This window comes from Haemaphysalis longicornis, unplaced genomic scaffold (assembly GCF_048455015.1).
Source record: "Haemaphysalis longicornis isolate Haplotype H1 unplaced genomic scaffold, Haemaphysalis longicornis Haplotype H1 scaffold_7, whole genome shotgun sequence".
NCBI classification, from domain to species: Eukaryota; Metazoa; Arthropoda; class Arachnida; order Ixodida; family Ixodidae; genus Haemaphysalis; species Haemaphysalis longicornis.
Window position 1 is genome coordinate 70,106,318 of NW_027526422.1, and position 23,826 is coordinate 70,130,143.

Here is a 23,826-nt window from a genome sequence, read left to right on the forward strand (position 1 = left end):
CGTAAGCCAAACACCCATGCACCGCTGCAACGGCAGGCAAAAAAATCACGACGAGAAGAGCGCAGCGAAATGACCGCGCAACAGCTGCCATTTTTTTAAAATCATGACGTCACATCCGGCAAAAAAAAAAAGTCGCTTTCTTTGTTTTTTGATGTCTAGTTGGCGCATGCGCAGTAGTGCTCGTCCACCGTTCCTGAACGTCAGGTGTCACAAGATGCCGCCTTCCGCCGTCGGGCAGCGGGTGCCAGTGGGTGCCAGCACACGTTGCCATAGCAACGGGGCTGATACGGCGCCTAGTTGGCCTAGTCGGTTCACTTCACTGCCGCCCTGCCGCCGTGTGCGTAGGGCTGTGTCCTTGCCGCTTGTGTCTCGCGGTGACTTTTGTTGACCACGGGAAGCTTTTCATAACCATGCCAGCTCGGTGAACGTGTTGGGAGTTGTATGAGCACCAAAAATGCCCGGTTGTTGCGTTCCGCAATGTACGAACCATTGCAGAAAAGGCACACGGATGTTCCGCTTCCCGGCCAGCCCGAACCGAAGAAAGCGCTGGCTCGTTCAAGTGAAAAGGGACCGCTGGGAGCCCACTGCTGCTTCTCGTGTTTGCGCTGTGAGTATTGCACCTCGCTTCATGTTTTTTTGCACGCGTACTTGCAGCTATATTCTATTATTTAAGTGCTCTGCACCTGCAACGCTTTCAGCGTTTGTGGTCGTGTCCTCAACATCTCCTCCGTCGCCGCAGCGCCGTTGCGCGCCGGTAGCGCAGGCCATGGCCTGTTTTGATGGCTTCCAGCGACGGCTGCACGTAGCCGAGCGGCAATTTAGCGTGCGAATGCAGCGTGCGCGCAAGTGGATTGTTTGCGTGGCTCGATTATGCCGGATTCCGCATGCATGAAACGTGAATGTTCAAAACAGCCTGGTTATAAAACATCCCCGAAAGGCAAGGACCGTTCACGCTTGCGACAGAAAAGGCGCGATTCTCGTCACTGCGACAAAATTTGGTTGATACCAAGCGACAAAAGCGATCGCTGGGCGACTGCGCAATCTTCGAACGCGCTGCAATTCAGAGTATTGTCTCATCCCTCAGCTGCGTTCGGCAATCGACTTTGAAGCTGCCGTGTGCTGGATGTTCATCGGATCTCTGAAAACATTGTCCCCTGCGTTGCTTGTGCTGATATTCCGCACGGGGGTGGAATATATCATTTATTTATTTATTTATACATACTGCAGCCCCTATTAGGGCTATTGCAGGAGTGGACATAGAAATGATCAGGTGATAACAGGTGATTGATTCTTTCTTGCAACACTGCCAAACTGCGAATGAGGGGTCACTAAAGTCTGCAAAGATTTCTGTGGCGAACCGCCCTATAAAAATTCCCGTACTGAATTAGTTGGAGGGGATAATCAATTTCCATTCCAAAAGGTAAAAAAAAAAAAAAAAAAACGCGCGAGAGCAAGCATTCTGCCTCGCGAGCGAGTAATTCAAGTGCATTATGTGGTTTTCAAATATTTTTGTTAAGAATGACATTTTTTTTCTAGGCACATTTTGAAGATTCAAGTTTTGAGCAGCACCGACAAGATGGACTGAAAAAGCTGAGGCCGGATGCTGTCCCAACTCTCTTTCCCTATCGTGGTAAGAACATATCTGAAATCGTTATATAAAGCCGTAAAATGGACACAAATTTAATTTTCCTTTGAATTTGTGAATCTAATTCGGGTCATTCAGAGAAAAGCAAGCTGTATTCTCTACTTGCTTCCTCCTCCATTAGTTATCTCTGCGTTGGCCTCATCAACAATGGGCCTCTTCGATTTTCCACTTCTGGCTCCCCGCGGGCTGCCCGCGGGTAGTCCGAGGATTCCCCGAAGCCATAGGGATACACGGCAAAATCAAATGTTGGACTGCTTCTCGGGGAGTCCGCGGTGAGCCCGAGACTGTAAATCGAAGAGGCCCAATGTCCACCTGTGTAGCCCATCTGGGCTTTAATCTTGCTCGTTGCCTGTGTGTTCAGTTTTTTTTTCAACAGCTCCATTGAAAAAAAGTCACAAATTAGTGATATCACTTTTACAGGCATTACTCTGCTACGTAAATGCTTCTTGAAATTCGATGCCTTTATCGGCTCGGACACGTTTACTTCGTGTGTTTGTTGTATTTACCATGTACCCCTGTTCGAGAAGGGGGCATCTGCATGTCATGCATACCTGCCAACTCTTCTGAATTTTCCGTAAAATGTACGAATTTCGACCCGTCTTACGATTTTACTAATCGAGCCTGAAATTATACGAATTTTTGAAAAAAATATAACCACTTATTTAAACGACACTGTGGTACCTGCGCCGCCACGAGAAAGCAGTACGTAGTGTTGTTATTACCGTCTGCGATGCTGCGATTTCTGTCGTCTTCTCGGGGTGGGCTACGCATCCATATCCAGAACTCGCTGCTGCCTCGGCAAGCCTGCTTCTAGCATGTTGTTCACGGGCCGGTTACGAATTCCGTGTTCATGGCGCTCTTTGCATGACTGGTGCGTCCTGTGCAGTAAGACCCGTGGTATAACCACGGTAGTTGCTTTGCTGTGTAATGGCGGGCTCGAAGCCGCGAAAGCACTACCAAGTGTTCTCAAAATCGTACATATCCGACTTTGCTGCCCTTCCCAATGAAGTTGCTGCTCATTACTCTTCAACACTGACGGTTTTCACGTATGGTTCGGAAAACGTGAATCCTTTTAGGCTTAAAAATTAGTGTGCTGCCCGCCACTTCCCACAGTCTGCAGATATTCCGAATTTCCATGTCACCAGGTTGGCAGGTATGTTCATGCAAGCAGTGCAATAAAATAATTTTACGTGAAGTTTGTCTTCCTCCCATATGCGTGTAATAAAAGTACGCTTCAAGGCGTGCTCACTTGGATGTTGAGCCATGGATGTAATATTTTGTGTTACCACCTCAACAATATTTTTCTTGATGTGCGTAAACACATTAAATTACACATTGGGCACGTTAAGTTGCCCAGTTTGGGCAGAACGATTCAAGCATAGGCTGGGGAGGTTCTATGAGCAACAGTGGTTTAGTCTGTCTTGGCCATTTTTCTTGTATGGGAAACTTTACTACTACACTGATATTTTCTATGCAAAAGCATTTGCTGGGTACCACAATAACATGTAATGCCTTGTATCTGCACAAAAATGCATAATTGGAGAAGTCAACCTATTCAATTGAATAATAGTGCATAAAAATAAAAGGGCAATAGTGCCAAAACAATTAAAAAAACGATATAAAAGGCAAAACTGGAACTGAAAATGAAATTACCGTCTCTCTAATGAGGCGTCATCGTGCAATTACCTAAACAAAGAACCTTTCCGGGTTAAGAATGACGGCGAAGTAAGGCGACAAAAAATCCCCGGCCATTTCCACTAACGTGAAACCTGGGGAAAGGCGAAGCACGCGGTGTGCAAGTGTATCCTCGGCGCTTTGGCGTTTTTGCCACGGAGGTGAAACCGTTGGGGGTAGAGGGATACAGCTTTGCTTGAAGTGCAGCGCGTTCTAGCGCGAGGCATCCCGCTGAAGCAACCTTTTGCAGTTACCAGCAGCATTCCATGTTTATGCTACTTGTGAATTTTTTTTTGTCGACTGCACGCAAGAAGAAAGAGCGGTAATGGTCGTCAGGAAGTTAGACCACCCGACCTGGCGATACTGTCCCACGCCGCGACGACCGCGACAACTCGCTCAAAAGAAGGCCGATAAATCGGCTTGTTTTAGTGGATATTATTTTGTTTAGCCTCTGGAACTACTTTAAGGGCTATTTCATACAGTATGCAGTCATTTAAACGCGCCACAAAGCGATTAAATTAAGTATAACCAACTTTTACTCGCTTGTATTGAAAACACATGAAGGGCAGCGAAGGTCATCTGCTTTTGTACTACCCAGAGGCGTCGGCCACTAGGGGCGCTGCATGTCGCCAGAACTCCAGCGCAGGAGGCCTATTGCGTGTCATGGAGAACTTCAAGCGAAAAGAGAGGATGGCTACTTGTGGTGCGAAAGCAGTTCTGCTAGCTGTTTCATCAGTATTGGCCGTGCTGCAGGCCCATATTTATTCACGTATAAAATCTCCATTTCTTCTAGCATTTATCTTAGTGCACATACAGTTTGCTAAAAACATTGAATTCGGCTTCTGGAACATGCGGTTGTCTAGAATCTTATCCTCGCGCCCGTGTGGAACGAAAACTGGGGGACCGGAATCGCCATCTGGTGGGCATTACCATTTTACGCTTACTGGCGGCCGATGGCTTCACGAGATTGCTCCGCGTATCTTGTGCGGGCCTCACTTCCAGAGTCCTTGCGCTGCCAGCGAGCTGTGCTGTTTGGGTTGACATTTCGGTTGAAGCGTTCAGCATAAAATAACCGCGCGCCTTGTGGCGGGAAGGCTCAGGAAATTTCAACGGAGCCATGGGGAGGCGGGGGAGGCCATGGGTCATCTGTACTCCACTAGGACAGCAAGAGTTTCAAGAACGCATACGGTCGCAGAAGCAAGACTACATGCGCCGCGTACGAGCGTCGCAAACTGCTGAAGAACGCGACAGTGAGGTCAAGCGCCGACGAGTGGCCCGTCAAGCCAACACGCAGCAACGAGCGATCGAGAATGCTCGCAGAAGGCTGAGGCACCAGGCCAACCAGGCGGCGAAGAAGGAAAAGGAAAACGCCTTCAAAGGTGCGCGTTCGAGATTCAAGCTATAGTGAATTCTAGTTCACTGTATTCAAGCATTCAAGCGCGACCACTTAGATCGGCATATCAGAGCTTTGAAGTCACAGACAACTTTTGAGGTTCTTTGCTAGCCGTTCCAAGTAAGAATGGGGCGCTGTAGCAGCTGTAGTCTGTAGTGGCTGTCCTGTAGCTTCTCTGCATTGATATGGCGTGCTCGTCGAATCTAGAACCACCAAATAGCATATTTAATGGTTCTAGTCGAAGCGAAGGTTTATAAAAAACGCTGTTTCGAAGCACCTTAGAGGAGCTTCGAGACAGCGAAAAGCTCTATGCGAAGCGCGGCTCGCCTAGAGCCATATTTCGTTGGTTACTCTCACTCCGGTAGTGCGTTCTGCGGGTGCGTAGCCTGCGGCAAACGTTTCGCTCCGTGGAGAACGTCGCCTTGTAACCAACGTTACCCCACTGTTTAATTCTCACCGAACGAGTGATGCAGACTTCGCGAGTGTTGTGTCCACCAATGCTGCAAAACGCGCAGCCCTCGCAAAGGCCCAGCGCCTCAGGCGCCAGGACCCCGTGGTGCGTGCCCGTGAAGCCAAAGCTAAGCGCCGTCATCGAGAGGACCCCGCAGTGCACTCCGCTGAAGCAGAAGCCCAGCGCCGCCGCCAACGGGACACCGTCGTTGGCGCAGACGAGTCAGCCGCCTTCCGCAAAGTGAGGAATGAGGGTGCGACGGCTGCAGTGCGGACCTCCCGGGGAGTGGCCAATAATTGTATGCACCTCTCTCACAATTTGCCGTACCTCATCTCAAAATCAAACGATACCTACAGCTGCACTTAAGATTTTCATTCATCTTTGGTCCATCTGCTACGCTGGCCAGCGCAGTGTTGTTGTAGGTGGTTTGGTTTGAGAATGATACAAACTGCGGTGAAATGTTGTGTTGTCATTGGGATTCGTCTTCATTCAAGTTGGCGAAGGGAGAGGGTACAAAAAGAGTGACGCAGAGGGGTTGCAGCTAGGACTGGGTCTTCGATGCACAAGCACTTCTCGTACGTACTCTGGGTTGGTGTGCTGCGCCCGAGAGAAGAATCTTTAAGTGATGAGGCAAACGTGATGCAGTGAGAAGGCATTCGCAGTGGTTTCTACTGCTTGATGAACAGCTGACTGCGGGGGCGTGGGAAACAGCTGTGTAGTTGGCCGCTTGGCAGTCGGAAGCAGATGAGTGCAGAAAAGCATGTCCGCACTGCTCAGTGGTGACAACTAAACTCAGCATGGCGGCTTCACTGCTGTCTCGCGAGACTACGGGGCTTCCGCTGCGTAGTCTACAACTATGAAAATGGAGGTCGAGGAGGATGTGGCAGCAGTGGAGAGGCACTGTTGGACTGCCAGAACTCTCTCAGCACTTGCACTCACTTGGAAGGGGTTCACTTGGCAACACATGGAGCATCTTTTCTTCAAACTGGCTTCAGAAGAGGAACATGAGGCTCACTGTAGTGCCAAGGCAGTGCAAAGTGTGACTGGAAGCTATGCCGTGTGCTTATGCAAACACCGGAACAGGGAGCAGCAGCGTGCCGCAACACTATCTCGGAGTATAAGGAGACCTGGAGAAAAGTGAAACACAGTCTAGAGCAGCATGAAGCTAGGCTTGCGTAACTACAGGCCTGGGGGAAATGGGTTCTACATCGGAACTGCACTCGGAGTAGTGTTCCACGTTATGGTTACTCTGCTAAATATTGCTGCAGAATTACTCTGAAAATGAGGATATATATCTGAGATCAGCGTAATAGAGAGCCCCATCGACTATAACCATATCTCGCTCTGGTGGTCACGTGAGGAGCTGGATTTTTAGATGCAAAGCATCTCTTAGTCGAGGCTCCGTCGTTCAATGTCCGGCGTCCACTCCTCTCCACAACAGCTGTGATAACGCCGCTCTCTCTCCCCTCCACCTCTCCACACCACCTGTGCGATAGCGCGCGCGCTGCTCCCCCTCTCCCCACCACCTATGCGCACTACTCCTCCTCTCCACTTCAGATAACCAGGTCCGCGCCGCTGCTCCCTTCAGTTGCTGCTTTCTGTCGAGACAACGCTGCGCTGTCCGATGAGCTGACAATGCACGCCAACGATTCTGGCAGTGAACTGGCTGTTACGCCTTCAACCAGCAACAACCAGTCCACTTCCAGAACCGCGAGCACCTCTGAAGACGGCTGCGAAGAGGAAAGCTCGTGACGCAGAACGTAAACGCCAGCGTCGCGCAGCGGATCCCGCGCTTTGAGAACGCGAAGCCGCTTCGAAACGCCAGCGTCGAACAGCGGATCCGGATGCCGTTCGTCAACACGACAACACTTGGAAACGTCGCCGTCGAGCAGCAGATTCCTCGCTTCGAGAACGTGAAGCCGCTTCGAAACGGCAACGTCGAGCAGTGCAAACTCCGTGCAAAGCCGTGCAAACTCGAGATGCTTTGCATCTCCTCAGGGTTCCCACGTGGGAAGATGGTGTCTTTTTTTTTTTTTTACTTCTGATGTGTGTGGGTGTCTGCATTTTGCCTCAATTAGCTGCTTAGATTGGCAATCAAGCCCTGCTATTGCATGGTAGCCTGACACACCTTCACCTTTCACTTGGCTTGGCACTAAAGATGACGCGAGACTTTATGGCTGTTGCTCCCCACTCCCATGCCTGACAGCAAAGAAATTGTGGTAGGGTCTGTTTAGTCCAGTTTTTGTAATGTTCCACTTCACAAGGTCTGTTTCATGAAATAGAAAAGGTTGGGTCCAGTAACTCCCAGTTTTACTGATTTTTCATAAATTCAAGTGTCCATCTTACTCCTGAGCATTTGTCTTATTTACATTTCTAGCCAACAATGTGGTCCTTGATAATCCCCCCAGAGAGCCTTGAAAGTCCCTGAACACTTTGTAATTGTTGTACAAGCCACACAAATCATGCTTGGTGTCTCTTTACTGGGCTGAACCTTAAATAACCTGCTGAAATTCTCACAGTCCCTCTTGAGTTTGGACTTGACGGCATTTCTTGTCCCAGGTTCTCGGGCGTGTGCAACCAGCGTAACTTGGCCATCGCTGTCGCCTGGGAAAAGCAATACGCTGACACAGTCCGTCGTGCCTATGAGGTTTAAGGCTTCGCAGGCAAATGTGAAAGTCAAATTAAAGAATGTCGGAGTGCAGACACGACATACTAGGAGAAGACGACGTACAGGTACGTGGGCACAACCTTTTGGTCATCAGAAGGAGGATATTTCCCCCTGCCCTGCTTTCTTTGTCTCCGCAATATGTTGCAAAGATGGCTGTGTCTTGGATGGAAATTTCGTTATATTTGAGCTGTTGAGGTGAAAACTTGTTGACATACACAGGGGTGAGACAGCTGCGCATATTGCGCAGTTTTGATACAAATTTGTTTTCTTACGCCAGGCTGCTCCAAAAGCTTGAAAATTGCAAAAATTGCGCCAAACTGCTCCAAAACAGTGTGAGAGCCAAGGATTTTAATGCTCCCGTCAGTTTCAGTGGGAAAAAGTGCTTACTTACGACACAATTTTCCAGCACCTCCAAGGTGATGCTGTTTTTAAAGGTTTAATTGATTGATCAGTCAATAAAAAACCGGCATAAAATTGTCCTCGGGATAGTTTTTTGAAAGTCGCTATGTCGGGTTGCACATGTTATATTCCGCGTGTTTTTCAAGTTTTGCCATCGAAAACAGGTGCAAAGGTTTTTAAAAATACTTCTGTGTACCGAGGTGAAAAATTAGTTGTGCAGGTTGATGAAAAAACGGCAATTTTCAGAGCACCGTTTCTCCGGAGCGACAGTACTGGGCGCCGCCATCTTGGTGTGGTGAACATTGGAAAACATTGCCGCCGGTCGAAGTAGTTGCTTCTGGTTGAGACAGAGTGCTCTTCGCCGATTTCTACCGCGGTTTTGGTTATGGGGGTGGCTGGGTTTACATTTAGTCGTTTGATTTGCTGCGGGAAGTAGTGCGACTCGCAAGACGGGAGTTCATCAAAAACAACACGGTGCCCGCGAATTCGCCATGTTTCGGCCTTGAGCATGAGGCGCGGTACATGCTTGAAGTGAAATTTCGGACTCATTGTGGTGTTATAAAACGCTGTTATTGCTGCCTTTGACAGCGAGCTTGTGAGCGGCGGGAATGGGACGATCGACACTGCAGAAGTGGCGGCGCAGGCTATATCGCTGAAAATGTTCAAGCAGTGTCCGATAGCGGGACAAGCTAATTTTGCACGGTAGTAAAAAATGGTTCATCTATCTGAAGTGAAATTTAATGCTTAAAGGGAGGGGCTAAACATACCAACGTTACTCAAATTACTATCGTAGTGAACGTACACCTTGGGGATTGAAATGGGAGGGCTAGTGGGGTGGGAAGACTGTCACCTCGCTTTGCACAACTTTTTTCGTGACTCTACACTTATTTGTTAAGCCGAGTATGTGATTACAAAAATAATTTCGGCATTCACGTGATAACAAAAAAAATGCCTTTCGATTGCTTTTTTTTTTTCAACTCGATATTTCCAACTGCACTTCATGCTATCTATGCATAGAGCCTAATAATTTAAAATGGTTTGTGAAAAGGTAGTGCAGTAGAAAAAACTTTGTTGAAATGCTGTTCAGTGTTATGCACGTTCAAACCCGATTAAAAAGTGCACTTCTTTACCTGGACTTGCCAAAACGTTGATTTTTTAGGCTCCTAAGGGTACATAATAAATGTTGTAATTCTGCTCCAAATCAAGGTTCTGCTCCAAAATCGAGATTTTGCTGCTCCAAAAACTGCTCCCAAATCTGATTCAGCTGTCTCACCCCTGCATACATGCATGGCTCAAAATACCAATTTGAAATGTGGGATTTCTTCTATGTGAAAAGGTTCTAATTTGGTGCCATTTTCCTCTTGCACCGCTTTTTTAGAAGAAATCTGCTCTTTTGATGCTCATTACTGTTGCCTTTCATGTCGTAGGGTGAGAGTGCGACTAAACAAAATCCCCACTTGAAAGATGCTGCTGCATTTTTTACTTTATTTTAATTGAGTTTCTCAATTTTTCTGCTTCCCATTAAATGTTGGTCAGGGTAAGGGCTGTCAGGTTTTTGTTGAAGGAAGAAAAGCCTCCGGCATATTCTCACAAGTAAATGTTTTCCTTAGGCAAATTTTTTTGTAATGTAATGCTGTTTCACTGCTAATGGCATAAGCATTTTTGATGACCCCAAATTATACTTTTAGGTCGTGTTATTAGGGCACACATTCAATATGCGACTTATGCTTTTGTTATCTTGGTTTTGCAGGATTTATTATTTTTTGGTTGGGAAAGTTGTTTTCAGATTTGCAGTAGTGAGATAGCTACGCGTGTGCAACTTTCTCATGTCCTTCTTTTCGGTCTCAACTTTAAACGTAGAAGTAAATGCGGAAATGTAGAAACAGTTTGTCGAGTGATCGTTCAACATACTTTGTTGAACACACTTCTTGCATTTGCATCATTGGGCATCGTGTGGCCAGGCTGCGTGGAGCTGAAACTGCGATGCTGACACTGTGACTCGCAATGAAGTGGGAAATTTTGTGCGTATACGGCAACACGTGCATTCTCTGACGTTCCCTTTGAGCATCGGCCGCTTTCTTTTCGCCTTCAGTGATTTGCGAAATGACTTCAGATACATGTGTGATCAATTTTGTGCAGCGCTGAGGCTTATGACTCGATTGTCAAACCTTTCTTCAGGTTTATGCAGACAAAATTCAACTGGTGAAGTATTTGAGCATGTTGTGGCTATTCTCCTTTGTGTTAGTTGGGAATGAGCGCTGGCAACGGAAGGAGGGCAGCTTTTTGTTTTGCAGTGATACTTATAGCACACGCAATTATTTGAAAATTAAGTCTGTGGTGTTAAAATTGGATGTGCAGGACGGCTTGGAAAGAAGACCTAAGTTCAACTACGATCCAGCCTCGAGCCATCCACAGCTGCTTGCCATGGTTCGGGAAGTCGGCAGCTGTGTTGTGGAGCAAGACTGGGAAGGGGCTGTCAGCGGCACCGTAGACTGCTTGCTGCAAACTGTGAGTGTTTTGAGCAGTGCTTAAGTCTTTAAAAAAGTTCTTTCGTTGTTACAAGACCTCTTTAATGTTAACGGCCAAGGCCAAGCACAAGAACGTTGCATCTCTCCCGGAAGTGGTTAGAGTCGTGTGACAAGTATTTTAATAATCTGCCTTCACAAGTTCATAAAAACTTAACTTCAAGTTTTTGTTGTGTTACATTTGAACTCCAGAAAACAACAGCAACAACAAAAAAGCTGGAAGCAATATTATGAGAGCCCAGCTGATCGATTAAGTGGTGACCTCAAACACCAAGAAGTTTGTTTCAGTTTTGGTGCAATACTGGGCCGGAAAATTGTGTGACCCTTGTAGGGGGTACCGTTTGCAGGCTTCTCTTTGCGGGCTTCTCCTGCACTAAAAAAAATACAGCAACACTTATTTTGGCTAAGTTCAGTATTGCATACCTGCCCACTCTTCCGAATTTTTCGTAAAGTTACGAATTTCGACCTGTCTCAAGATTTTACAAATCTTGCCTGAAATTTTACAGGAAATGATTTAATTTCCGGAAAAAAAAAAAAGAAAACATCTATTAAGATGACACTGTGGTACCTTGCGCAGCTATGAGAGGGCAATACGTACACCTGTAATCATCAGTAGCAGAAGCTGCGTCTTCTGTTATATTCTCGGGGTGGGCTATGCATCCATATCCAGAAGTCGCTGCCACCTCGACAAGCCTGTTTATAGCACGTTCGTGGGCCGGTTAGGGCTTCCGTGTTTGCTTCGCTCTTTGTATGACTGCCGCGTCCGATGCAGTACCACCTGTGGTACGACTGTGGTAGGTGCTTTGCAGTGCAAGGACGGGCTCGAAGCTGCGACAGTACTGTACCAAGTGTTTTTGAAATCGCACACGACAGAATTTGCTCCTGCTGCTTAGCGGAGTTGTTGCTCATTGCTCTTGAAGACTGACGATCACGGTGGAAGAATAAGAAGTATCTCAACAGCTCTGGCTTGCCGCTTGGGAGGCGAGCGCGCTGAATTGAGTGCCGTGTTTTTGTTCGAAGTGCCGAATGCAATTCCGTGATGAGAAAAAAGTGTTTCGTGCCTCATTGCGCGACGGGATACAAGACCTGTCAAGAGAAGTTTTCCCTATTTTTAACCCCGAAAGAAGAGGAATGCCTGAACGTGTGGCGCCATGCAATCCCAAGGGAAGACACCGGGTTGCTGCAACCGATGGACCACGTGTGTGAAAGACATTTTGAGCTGCACCTTGTATGAAAACAAACTGCAGAATACAGGGGACGTGTCCAGATGAGCATACCACGACATGCAGAACTTGCGAAGGACGCTCTGCCGACAGTTTCCTGATTGCCCTGTGTACCTTTCCAAGACCACTAAAAGCAGGAAGCGATCCGTGGAACGACATCCTCTCCAGCTCGTTCCACCGGCGAAAAAGAAGAATGCCACACCTGTAATGAAGGAGCTTCGCAAACAGCCGACTGATCTCCCTAGCCCAGACCACGGAGGATGCGGCTCCAGCCCTCTTTTTACGGCACTGCTCGATGAAAACACGAATTTTGCAGGTGAGTGTGAGCAAAGCGCCTCAGCTTTGTCAACAAAGGCTGTTTCCTTGCCCTTCGGAGATTGTTTGACGGCCCACTGGAACCCTGCCTTCTATTGGAAACATGGGGCCTTCACAGGATTGAATTTGGCCAGTTGAACAGCGTTGTCTTTTCCCAGTCAAAGTGCATGAAAATTGCAGGTGAAGGTGCATCGAATTCACCGCATGTCGACAAACCAGGTGCAACTGCATCATGCTCTTCGGGGGCCGCTAGCTTTGCATCATCATTCGTGGCACCGCGAATTGTGGAGATCGGTGACCAGGGCAGTGCTCCTAGGAAAGGCAGTGCTGGTAGAAAACAGGCAGCATTCAGGCCCCATGCCAACAGTTGAAAATGTCAGAGATCTGCTGAAGTGTGTAGAAGTACACTGGAGTATCCAGATGTGGAGCCAAGAAGTGCATTTGTGTACATGTATGACAAATGGTGAAACAGCTGCCAAGTCATGCTCAACACGTACTCATCAGTTTGCCAAAAATGTGCCAGCCTTTCAGACACCTTACGGATACACCAAAAAGAAAACTAGAGAACAAGTGCAAAGGGAAGGCTCAGGGTTTGTGCACTTTGCCATGGCAGCAAAGCAAAGACAAGATAGCAGCACTGCGACGTGCTAATTATGCTTTGGGGATATCAAAAAGTCACCTTCTCAAGAGGTTTAAGAACCTTTCTACAGAACTAAGCGAGGTCGTCAATGCATTCAAACGCTTTCCGTGTAAGAGCTTGACGTCAAAGTCAGTCAAATGAGTCTTCCAAGTGCACAGCTAACCGCAGTCAGAGAATGCATTTCAGCAGCCAGATTTCAGAATAAGGAAAGCCTTCGCTTCACAGAAGGCTGGCTTTTGATGTGCCTCCTGTTGCACATCTCTTCTTCGCGGCAACAATCTGCTACCTTTACCATGTGAAACAAGTTTTTATATGTTTGGAGACGATTACTTCCAGCCAGTTGCAGACTTTGCAAGCAAAAGGCCTTCGTGGGTGCTCTGGTGTGTGATGGTGCAACCAGAAGCCGCTGCATGTGGGGGGAGTTTGGGATAAGTGGCTTGCTGCAGCACACTAGGCACTCCTTCATACACCCTGTAGATGACACACGTAGTGTTTGTCTTTTCAGATGCGCTGCATCCGATGAAGTGTGTGCATAATCATCTCCATGCCGAAAAGGCGCTTTGTTTTAATGCTGAGCGTGCTCATTAGGCCCATTACGGTAAGCTATTTGTTGAGGATGGCAAGCAACCTGCCTACCTGCGTGTCTGCACAAAGATAACTTTTGCACGCATCAATCCCACAAACACCGAAAAGATGCTTGTGAAGCTGGCCAGTCCAATTCTTAGCCGAAGTGTAGCAGATGGCCTAGAGTTCTACTCAGCAAGGGGAACAAACAGGTGGCCTAAAGGGACAGTGCAGTTTACAAAAAAGTTCAGTGACCTCTTTGATGCACTGAACAGGAACCATCCCTATTGTATCTTCGCAGAAGCAGGGGCGGGACCGGCAGGCAGCACACGCTGAATAAGTGCAACACGTGTTTGTTCGGTCACACAATGAAGCAGTCTAAAGAAAGGAAGGAAAAGGGCGGCTGCGTATATATAGGCTGGAGCCACTATCACACCGAGGCATTGACGTCGCGTCCAGGGTCACCGGATGTGACAGTCCGGGGTCACCGCTGTCTGGGGTCACCACTGATCCGAGGTCCGGGGTCACCGCAGCAGCACCACGATGCACAAACACGATAACACAACACTCCTCTCCCCTTACGAGGTTTCATCTCATGGCACGTAACGGTCTGGCGGGCGCCTTAACCGGGTGGAACGTCGGAGCTGCGGTACTGATTGTCTCGAGGGGTCGCCATTATGGGGACCACTGGCGAGCGTCGGACCGCTGTCGGGTAGAAGGCTCGGAGTAAGCCCTGCCGACTCAGCTGCTGGTGAAGTCAGGTTTAATGCTGGTTAGTCCTGACCGTTGAGCGGAGTAGACGTGCTGGTCGAGGTGTGCTCTAGTGTCCATGATAAGTGGACCCCCGTCTTCCACTCTCGGCCTTCCAGTACTGTTCCCGCCGCCTTAAGCCAGTTCTGGTTCTCCTGAAATGTACGCAGTCGCAGGTTATCAGCATGAACATCTCGATCCTCGTCTCCAACGTGAACGATATACGTGCAAGCGCTGCACCGCTGAGCAATTGTACCCAGCAGCCATTTGTCGGCGCCCGGGCGGAGTCCTTTTACCAAGACCTGGTCGCCTTGACTGAAGTCTCTCCATGGCCCTCGATTCTGGTCTGCGTGGAGCTTCGTCTGCTCCCACCTTTCACGCATGCGTTGTTCCATTTCAGGGTGCAGCAGACTCAGTCTGGTTCTGGGCTGCCACGACCAGAGCAGCTGGGCTGGGGTCTCACCAGTGGTGCTGGATGGGGTGTTGCAATAACTGAAGAGGAATTGGTCTATACAATGTTGTACGGACTTCCTGTCTCCTTTTCTTTCTTCGTCTAGTGTCTGTTTAAACAAGTCCTTCTTGACTGTCTGAACGCACCGTTCGGCGCTACCATTCGAAGCTGGATGATAGGGAGGAGATTTGAAATGACGAATTCCATTCCTGCTCGGGAATGTTTCGAAGTGCTGCGATGTGAATTGGGGCCCGTTGTCCGTCATGATCTCCTCTAGTAGTCCGTAGGCCGCAATACACCTTGCAATATCTCTACCGTCTTTTCACTTGTTATGACAAACACCTCAACCCACTTCGAATGAGCGTCCATCAGGAACAAAAAGAAATGCTGATCCGTTTGCGCAAAATCAAGATGAACTCGCTGCCATCTACACGTTGGCCAGCCCCATGACATTAGTAGCATTCTGGGCGCCGTATTCTGTGACAACTGACAAGTGATGCACTCATTCACCGCTTGCTCTATGTCTAGCGTTAAGCGAGGCCAGCAAACATGACTCCTTGACAACATTTTCATTCGAGTCATCCCTGGGTGACCTTCGTGCAGCATTTCTGGAACCTTGAGCCGCACCGAAGCAGGTATAACCACGCGATTGCCCCATGTTACGCACTCTTGATCTACCGACAGTTCGTTACGGCGAACGAAGTATGGTGAAAGATCGTCCGACACATGCGCAGGCCACCCATTCTGCGTAAAAAACAACACTTTGGACAGCAGTTGATCTTTATGTGTTTCCAATCTGATTTCCCTTGCAAACAGTGGAGCCTCGTCTAGCACAGGAAAGAAATAAACGCCCTCCGGCTCCTCTGCTTTGTCTCTGAGCGGTAGCCGTGAAAGGGCGTCATCATTTTGGATTTCGCTTGCCTTTTGGTAGACCCATCGGTAGTCATACGCTGCAAGGATTAAGGCCGACCGCTGTATCCGTGGTGCTGCCATTGTAGGAATTGGCTTCCCATGCCCGAAAATTCCAACCAGGGGTTTGTGATCTGAATAAATGGAAAATTTTCGGCCAAACAAAAATTTGTGAAACTTCATTAGACCAAAAATAACTGCAAGAGCCTCTTTTTCCAGGTGGGCATAGCCCTGCTCTGCCTGGCTTAGTGTCCTCGATGCGAACGCTATCGGTCTTTTGGCCCCCGCGGTTTTATGGAATAAGATCGCACCTACTCTGTATTCCGCGCGTCGCCTACCACACCCAGTTCCTGATCCGGATTGTAATATATTAGTACTCTGGTATGCATAAGCCAATCCTTAGATCTCTTAAAAGTATCCACCACCCTGTCCGTCCGTTTCCACTTTACATTTTCACTTAACAACTCGTACAGTGGCTTCAGCTTTGCTGACGTGTTCAGAAGGAATTTGGCATAAAAATTGAGCATGCCCAAATATGCTCGCAGCTCCTGTTTGTTCTTTGGTGTGGGTGCCTGCTTTGATAGCGCGCACCTTATCATCCGATGGCTGAATGCCATTTGCGTCAAGCACATGACCCAGATACGTCACCGATGTTTCGAAAAACTTGCACTTTTCTTTACGCAGTGTAATGCCTCGTTCCTTGAACCTCGTCAGCGCGCTTTCCACCTTTTCCCAACACTCCTCAAAACTTTCCCCGGCAATCAACACATCATCAAGGTAGCAGGTGACTTTATCTAGGCCTCCTAGAACATCATCCATGACTGCCTGAAATATCGATGGTGCACTGGTTATCCCATACGGTAGGCACGTAAACTTAAAAACCCCATGTGTGTATTTATCGTGAGCAAAGACTGCGAGTCAGCGTGCAACTGCAGCTGCTGATAGGCTGTTGAAAGGTCAAGCACAGTGAAATATTTGCACCCATGCAAGGCTACAAACGCGTCTTCTATGACAGGCAGCGGATGATCGGTGCGCAAGCGGGGATTCGCCGTCGTTCTGTAGGTTCCGTGTATCCTAACCGTGTTGTCTCCTTTTGGAACCACTACCAGCGGCATGGCCCAGTCGCTTTTTAGGACGGGAACAATCACCGCTGCGTTCTGCCGGGCCCTCAATATTTGGGAAATGGGATCCCGGAGTGCGAAGGGTACTGGTCGGGGTTTACAAAAGACCGGTGTTGTGCCATCCTTCAGCAACAAGCTTACTTGACAATCCGCTATCGGTCCAAGCTCTGGTTCAAACACTTCCACGAATCTTTCAAGCAAGCTAGCTACTCGATCGATTCCCACCCCACACACACTCAACCAATCCAACTTAAGAGATTCCAGCCAGTCTCGCCCTAGCAACGCAGTCTGACTGTTTTGCAACGTGTGGACAACGACCAGAGGCAGTGTTGCTGTCTGGTTATTGTGCTCTACCGGCATCATCAGCTTGCCCAGAACCGCTAACGGCATTCCCCCATAAGCTTTTAGCTTTATGTTCACGGCCCGCCCAGTGTCGCTGATGGAGAGTCTCGGGGACGATAGAAACAGACGCGCCTGTATCTATTTGCATCGTCACATTACGACCCCCGACCCGTCTGTTTACAGTATAGCTTTGGACACTCTAGTCACAGGAAAATACATTCTGTAGCAAAATACTGTCCTCGCCACTACTTTCCTCCGCATAATGCGCCGTGTTGGCGGACAACCGCCACGCTCTTGCCAAGTGGCCTACTCGTTTGCAGGCACGGTAGCAGCTTTTCCGGAACGGGCACTTTTCGTCGGTGTGGGAGGAGGCTCCACAGCGATAGCAAGACCACCTTGTTTCTTTTGCCGCTCGGTTTTTCATGTAGTCTCTACGCGGCTGTCCCGACCTGGTACTTAGAGCTTGTCGTTGTACGGCAAGGACACCCAGTTCTTGCCCCTGGGGCTGGAATTTCTTTGTCTTGGAATGGGCGAGTTCAATACGTTGGGCTAGTTCGCACGCCTCTGCAAACGTCAGTGTGTGTGGTCCTCTTCAGAAGCTCTGCTTGGGTTATCTCGTCTTTCAGCTCGGCCACGAAACGGTCCCGCAAAGCTTCATCCCTAAAATGCGCCAAAATTGCAGGAGGCAGCCATACTCTTGAATTCCTACGCAAAGCCCGCTACTGGTGCTGTGTCCTGCTGAATCCGGCGGTTGAATCGGAAATGTTCAGCTATGACCCTGGGTTCCGGAGCATAATGCTTCTTGAGGATTTGAATTAGTTGCGCGTATTCTTTGTCCTCGGGCTTCGTGGGAGCTAGTAGATTTTTAAGCGTACTATAGGAGTTCTTCCCAATAGCGGTAGCCAACACCGAAACTTTGAGGTCGTCACTCTCCTCGGTCGCCCGAAGGAAGTTCTCGAGCCGCTCGATGTACAATTCGAAATCCTCGTCTCCGTCCTTGAGGAAAGGTTCGAACTTGGCAGCCGCTGCCATGTTGCAGTCTTCCGCTTCCACAAGGGGCCTGGGCGTCTGTTGGCAGTGCGGATTCACACGGATCCCTTCGTCGTCGCCACTGTTGTATCTTCACAGAAGCAGGGGCGGGACCGGCAGGCAGCACACGCTGGCTAAGCGCAACACGTGTTCGTTCGATCACACAACGAAACAGTTTAACAAAAGGAAGGAGAAGGGCGGCTGCTTGCATAAAGGCTGGAGCCACTATCACACCGAGGCATTGATGTCACGTAGAACAACAGTCCGGGGTCACCGCTGATAGCAAAGCACGTATTCTGCAGCACCACGATGCACAGACATGATAACAATCCAAACAAGGGCATTACCAATGGAAGCAAGGATTTAAACGTTCTTGCTTCCTTTCTGTATTGGCTAAATATGTGGGAAAAGGAAGCAGCATCAGGCAAAATAGCTGGAACAAACTTTTTAACCGACCAGATGGCTTAAGGCCTTCGTGGGACAGTTCTCTCCACACTGGAGCCGTCGCGATACCTCTTAAAAATGTGCTGTTTTAAGAATGTTTGGCTGGACAGTTCAATCAGAATGTGCTAGAGTGGTTTTTTGGGGTCATTCGCCATGTTGGCGGTCAGAATAAGTACCCCTCTATGCCCACTTTTCTTCAACTTTATAATATGTTGTCCTTCTATAGTCTAATGAAGCCACCGAAATTTGGAAATTGCAACTCCAGGGTAGCCAGGAACACTGTACGCTTACACTGACAGACTTGAAGCTTGCTTTCCAAGAAGCTCGTGCACAAACGACAAAGCTCCAGCAGCTGAAACAGAAACTAGATGGATTAGTTTCAGCAGAAGTCGAGTGCGATCATGTTTATAATAAAGTCCCAGGGACTTCTGACTGCATCATTTACTACCTTGCAGGATTTATGTGCAGGAAACTTCGTAACACATTCTGCCTCGTATGTCGAGAAGGCCTTGTTGAAGAAGGCGAAGTTCACAAACAACCGGAAGGAACGCTTTTTTTGTGCAAAACCATAGGTTGCCTTCTGCACTCGAAGCATCATATTTTTTGCTTTCTGCAAGTCGCAAAAGTGCAGTGTCATAAGCTTGAGGTTGACAGGACTGTTGATGAACTCACTGTTGAGAGTGTGCTTGAAAAGCAGAAATTTTCATTTCCTTGTCCAAGCCACAAAAAACAAATCATGGCTAGCTTGCTACATGGGTACGTTGCTATGAGAGTGAGGCTGTTTTGGAAGCAGAGGCTCGTTCAAATGAAGAACAAAGCCCAGCAACTGCTCAAGCTTGCGAAGCTGGCATTATTTGGTGGATTATATTGTATGTAATTGCTGAAGCGGTGTTTGTTACACAACTGTTTTCCACAAAGAGAAAGGACATGCTCAAAAGTGCCATGTGTAAATAACATAGCGCTAGCTGATTGTAATAATTCCGCTTTTGTGGTCCGCGCTGTGTTGGAGACAGCACGTTTCCTTACGATCTCTCGTGCTGCGTGAAATAGAGAAGGGATGCCCCATTTCTGCTCACCCAGCCTACGCAAGTGATCGATTGAGTTTTAAAGTACAGGGTGATTGCTGCGCTTGCCTTTAATGCCCCCGACGCCCATGGGCAATGCACATAGCCTGGCTACCATGACCCCGACACCAGTGCTTTCAGCTGCTGGAACGAGTGTAAGTGCGACTAAACCGTCTGCGCCCTCACGGCCTTCGTTCACACACCTGTAATATTCTTGCACCGTGCTGACGATTTTCACTTATGGTTGCGAAAACGTGAGAATACTTGACACACAATGTTAATCCTTTTAAACTTAAAAAAAATTGGCTTCAATCCACACTGTGAAGGTGGTTGGAAAGCAAAGCTTTAAATGACACCCACAGCAATTGCCCGTGCGACGTCACTTGAATTCAAGCACGTGGCTCTACAAAGAGTGAAACCAGAGATTTTGCCTGCCGTTACCTGGAATTCGCGGGGGCGGCGTTCTGAATGCAGCAGCGTCGGCCACGGCTGGCTTGAGCGGCGGACACCCCCACTGTACCCCGGCCGTGAGTTGGGAGAAAGAAAACGGAGACGAGCGTTTTTCGAAGGGTGAGACAGCAGAACCTAGCCATCCTGATGTGCTAGCTTTGGGCTACACCACCACTTTACACAAGCGCAGACATCGTAACAGTTCGGCATGTGAGCTTAGTGATTCCCATTTATACCGATTTAAACTAGTAAGTTTGAGGATTGCAAGAAAGCTGAGGGAACTTTTATAATCGCTATTTATCAGAACCAGTTGCTACTTTCGCCTTTCGAATTGGTTTTCACCAATTTAGAAAATGGACTCCCATTCGTGGCAAGCACTGCGCAGAAGGTAGTGTTTTTCTAGCGACCAAATGTCTGTGATTTGTACATTTTGTTTTCCCACCCTGCAAACCAATCCTTAATGTATGTTTTCTGTACGACCACTTTATTCCATCGGGTATGGGTTACTCAGGATGTGCTCTCGAGCAAGTTAATCAAGCTGTGCGAAAGAAGTGCGCAATGGACGCGAAGCTGTGCCAAAACAGGCCCAAAACAACCGTCGCTAAAGCAGACGACAATACATACCGCCGCCGCCGGTGAGCAGGCACTTCCGTGCAGGGAATGCTGGGTAAATTTTCCATGCCATCTCTAGTGTGCTCCGTGAGTGAAACCCTGCGCCCCCCCTCCTCCCGCTACCTTCACCACATTGGGAGTTTGTTGTCCCGCACGCCATGAAGGAACCGTTGACTGGTGGAACTAGAAAGCTTTGCTTTAAAAAATTAAAGTGTGCTGCCCCCCCCCCCCCCCATCTGCAGGTTTTTCAAATTCGTCACCAGGTTGGCAGGTTTGGTATTGGCAAGTGTATGCAATATCTGGCATGTTACGTGTTACGTTGCATTGTATCTTGTTGTACTGCTTTTTTTTCTGTTTTTTTTTGTTGTAGTTTACACACCATGTGGTATTGGCCCCCCCCCCCCTATGCAATACGCTCTTCTAGAGGGTTGCATTGTATGTTGTACTGCTTTTTTTTTCTGTTTTTTTTTTGTTGTAGTTTACACACCATGTGGTATTGGCCCCCCCCTATGCAATACGCTCTTCTAGAGGGCCTTTAGGGGTAACCTGAATAAATAAATGTGAAACGCCTTCCCTCATCCACACACAACTCATGCACACTTGTGGTGGTACCGCTATGCGAGAAGGCCTGCAGGTGCTGCGCATGAGCGATTGGTTGGATGGAAACATTCACGTGGCCTAAAAAGAACAATATGGTTTTCTTCAACAAAGCACCGATATTGAATAGGGTAGCACAAAGAAACATGTGGCATCTGGTATTCTGGTCATGCGCAAGTGTTGTTTTCACACTGTGCAGTTGGGTCAGATTTAATGATACCTGCATGCGTACATCTCTGTGTGCTCTCGCGCAGGCTCTGGAACGTCCCTGATCCAAGCATTCAGAGCTACTCCTCGAGTTCAATGACCAGGTGCACGCCAACCAGCTGCCAACTTTCCAAGCACCTATGAGGCTACTGTTCTAGAGAACTGCCCGGTGATCCAGAGAACTGCCCCGTGATCCATCCACACTGGGTCTACAGCAGCTCCTCCAGTGCAACCTGTGGTCACCTTCAACAAAGTGCGCTGTGATCTACCCACTGCACACGACAAGCAAGTGCTATCACCACTTGGCAATCTCAGCCCCAACAAGGACATCCAGAAGGCTCTTGTGGCTCTGGCAATCCGTGCGGGACCTCCAGTGCTTCAGCGAGACCCACTTACCTCCATGATGAAGGGCCCGGCCACAGGTGCCGCCGTCGGGTACAAGGTGGGCTTAACCGCCGACCCTCTGAGCAACTATTAGGCCACTGAATAAAGTTTTATCTCTCTCTGTCTCTCTCTTTCGAGGTGGCACTTGTAAACATGTGGTGTACAACTGCTCAGAGAACTGCCTACGTCGGCTTGTGTACTTAGGCGGAGCTGGGGACACATTAGTCCCTGATGTGGCAAGTGTGGATGGGGACTTTGTGACTGGTATCCTCGTATCTGGTCTGGCCTTAGCAGCCTCATGTAGGTAGCATTATCAGTGGCAGGGTTGAACATGAGGTTATTAGCCACCTACGCTGTCGATGTAGAACACGTCAGTTTCTACGTGTCACAGGCCTGAATGTGCTCTGATGAGAGATCATGTCTGGCCATTGTTTGGGAGCGTGTACATTGTGTACCATCTGATGGTTTGAGTGTGGGCATTGCTGATATTATTTTGAGCTATTGTTGAACCGGGGTTGCTGTTTCGACCTTCATTGTGCGGAGGCGGTCTCTGGTGAGATCATTACATTGCCCGTGTCAGCATCTATGGCAGGTGTGACCTTAAAGGAGCCATGAAGACAGCATAACATTGTTTTGTTCAGAAAGTTGTGTTTTATAGTACCCTCGGTGCTTGTCTGGCAGCAAGCGATTATTCATAGAGAAATTTGATATAATTAAACCCACCATTTCAATCCTGCTACATTGCATGTTTTGCAACTTTAAAGAAAGGTACTCAACTGGATAGTTTGGATGTCAACTCCCTGCTGAATCTAAATGCACTAATCTGCCAGAAACCAGTAGAAAAGCTGACAAGGCCATAGCAATACAGCAATATTGCTTTTGTGTGCGAGGTTTCGGCGTACGTAAAAGATCCCCAGGTGGTCAAAATTAATCCGGAGCCCTCCAGTACGGCGTGCCTCATCGCCTGCGTGGCGTCGGTGCGTTAAACCCTGCAGTCAATCAATCAACAGCGATGTTGCTCCACCTGGGCCCCTTAGCTCTGTCGAGCACACCGATTTCATGCTCAGTTTGCTTCATCTGAATTACGATTCATAGTTATCGTTTCTTGAAGCATTGCTCGACAAATAGGATTATGCGAGTGCTTTATAATTACTACGGCGCAATGAAACGGACGAAGAAGAAACACGTATAACAACACAGTGCCGCTTATGCCAACTGGTTGGTCCTATGTCAGCGTGCCACCATGATGGTCGCATCACACTGTGTCGGTTGGCAGTGATTTTGTGCGGGGTGCTTGCACAGTTGCGTGTTCGTCCGTAACTTCCGTTCTATATTTCCCCTTCTTACTGTGATGAATAGAATATGCACTAAATTCAAGCACAAATGTCTCGTTTTGCAAGCTTATAACCCTGTTTAATTATGCATTTTTCATCTGCCTCGGCCAATCGCGCTAGTGGGCCAATGCGCCATAACTCTAGTGTGGCAGAGTAGCTTGTGAGCAGTCTGTGGTGAGGGAAAACTCCCCCGCAGGTTCTTTTCAGGTATTCTATGGCAAATGGGACTTGCCACAGTGCCAATAACTAGACGAGGGCGCTTGACAATGACTCAAAAACATATTCTTAAACCGAACACACACATGGCAAGCAATTACAACTCAAGGTTAAACAACAGTTATATAAACTAGGAAATACAAATCTACAGCAAATATAAAGTACAGTCCCCACCAAATGTTTAGGGCGATGGAGTGTTGTCCGCAGGGCGTCGTGGGTGCTGGTGGTGTTGCGGGGCTATGGCGACGGCGTCGCGCACGCCAAAGCGTTGATGAGGAAGACGCACCGTTGGCCTTGTATGCAACGGTCTGCTTGGCAGCCACTCAGGATATGGCGCCCTTTAGCAGCAGGCAGGAGGAAACTGCACTGCCAGTCGCCTAGGGGCAACAGGCGGCGTGCCGTCCAAGGGCGGAGCATGC

The 23,826-nt window shown here is 48.4% G+C and overlaps 1 protein-coding gene and 1 pseudogene across 6 annotated transcripts; one reads left to right on the top strand and one right to left on the bottom strand.

Annotated features, from left to right (window-relative positions):
• The first annotated feature begins 326 nt into the window (after positions 1-326).
• Positions 327-21,976, top strand: LOC144145882 (uncharacterized). Of its 6 annotated transcripts, none has more exons than XR_013317616.1 (6): positions 327-607; positions 1,537-1,630; positions 5,228-5,461; positions 7,723-7,896; positions 10,589-10,738; positions 21,521-21,976. XR_013317616.1 is itself a non-coding variant. In XM_077677718.1 (6 exons), exons 3-6 carry the CDS (start codon positions 7,852-7,854, stop codon positions 21,615-21,617), a joined length of 327 nt encoding a protein of 108 aa, XP_077533844.1. In that variant the 5' UTR covers positions 327-607; positions 1,537-1,630; positions 7,723-7,851; the 3' UTR covers positions 21,618-21,976. The 6 variants fall into 6 exon arrangements, 3 of the variants coding, with proteins under 3 accessions (XP_077533844.1, XP_077533846.1, XP_077533845.1); XR_013317617.1 differs by lacking the exon at positions 21,521-21,976 and adding an exon at positions 18,199-18,234; XR_013317618.1 differs by lacking the exon at positions 21,521-21,976 and adding an exon at positions 13,799-17,785.
• LOC144144742 (uncharacterized) lies at positions 14,271-18,189 on the bottom strand (annotated as a pseudogene).
• Positions 21,977-23,826: the final 1,850 nt, after the last annotated feature.

Bases quoted from the DNA above. Each gene is read 5' to 3' on its own strand.
- LOC144145882 (XM_077677718.1), top strand. From the start codon at position 7,852: ATGTCGGAGTGCAGACACGACATACTAGGAGAAGACGACGTACAG. The intron at 7,897-10,588 runs GTACGTGGGCAC...TTGGATGTGCAG, and splicing joins TAGGAGAAGACGACGTACAG to GACGGCTTGGAAAGAAGACC. The intron at 18,233-21,519 runs GCTAAGCGCAAC...TGCTCTCGCGCA, and splicing joins CCGGCAGGCAGCACACGCTG to GGCTCTGGAACGTCCCTGAT.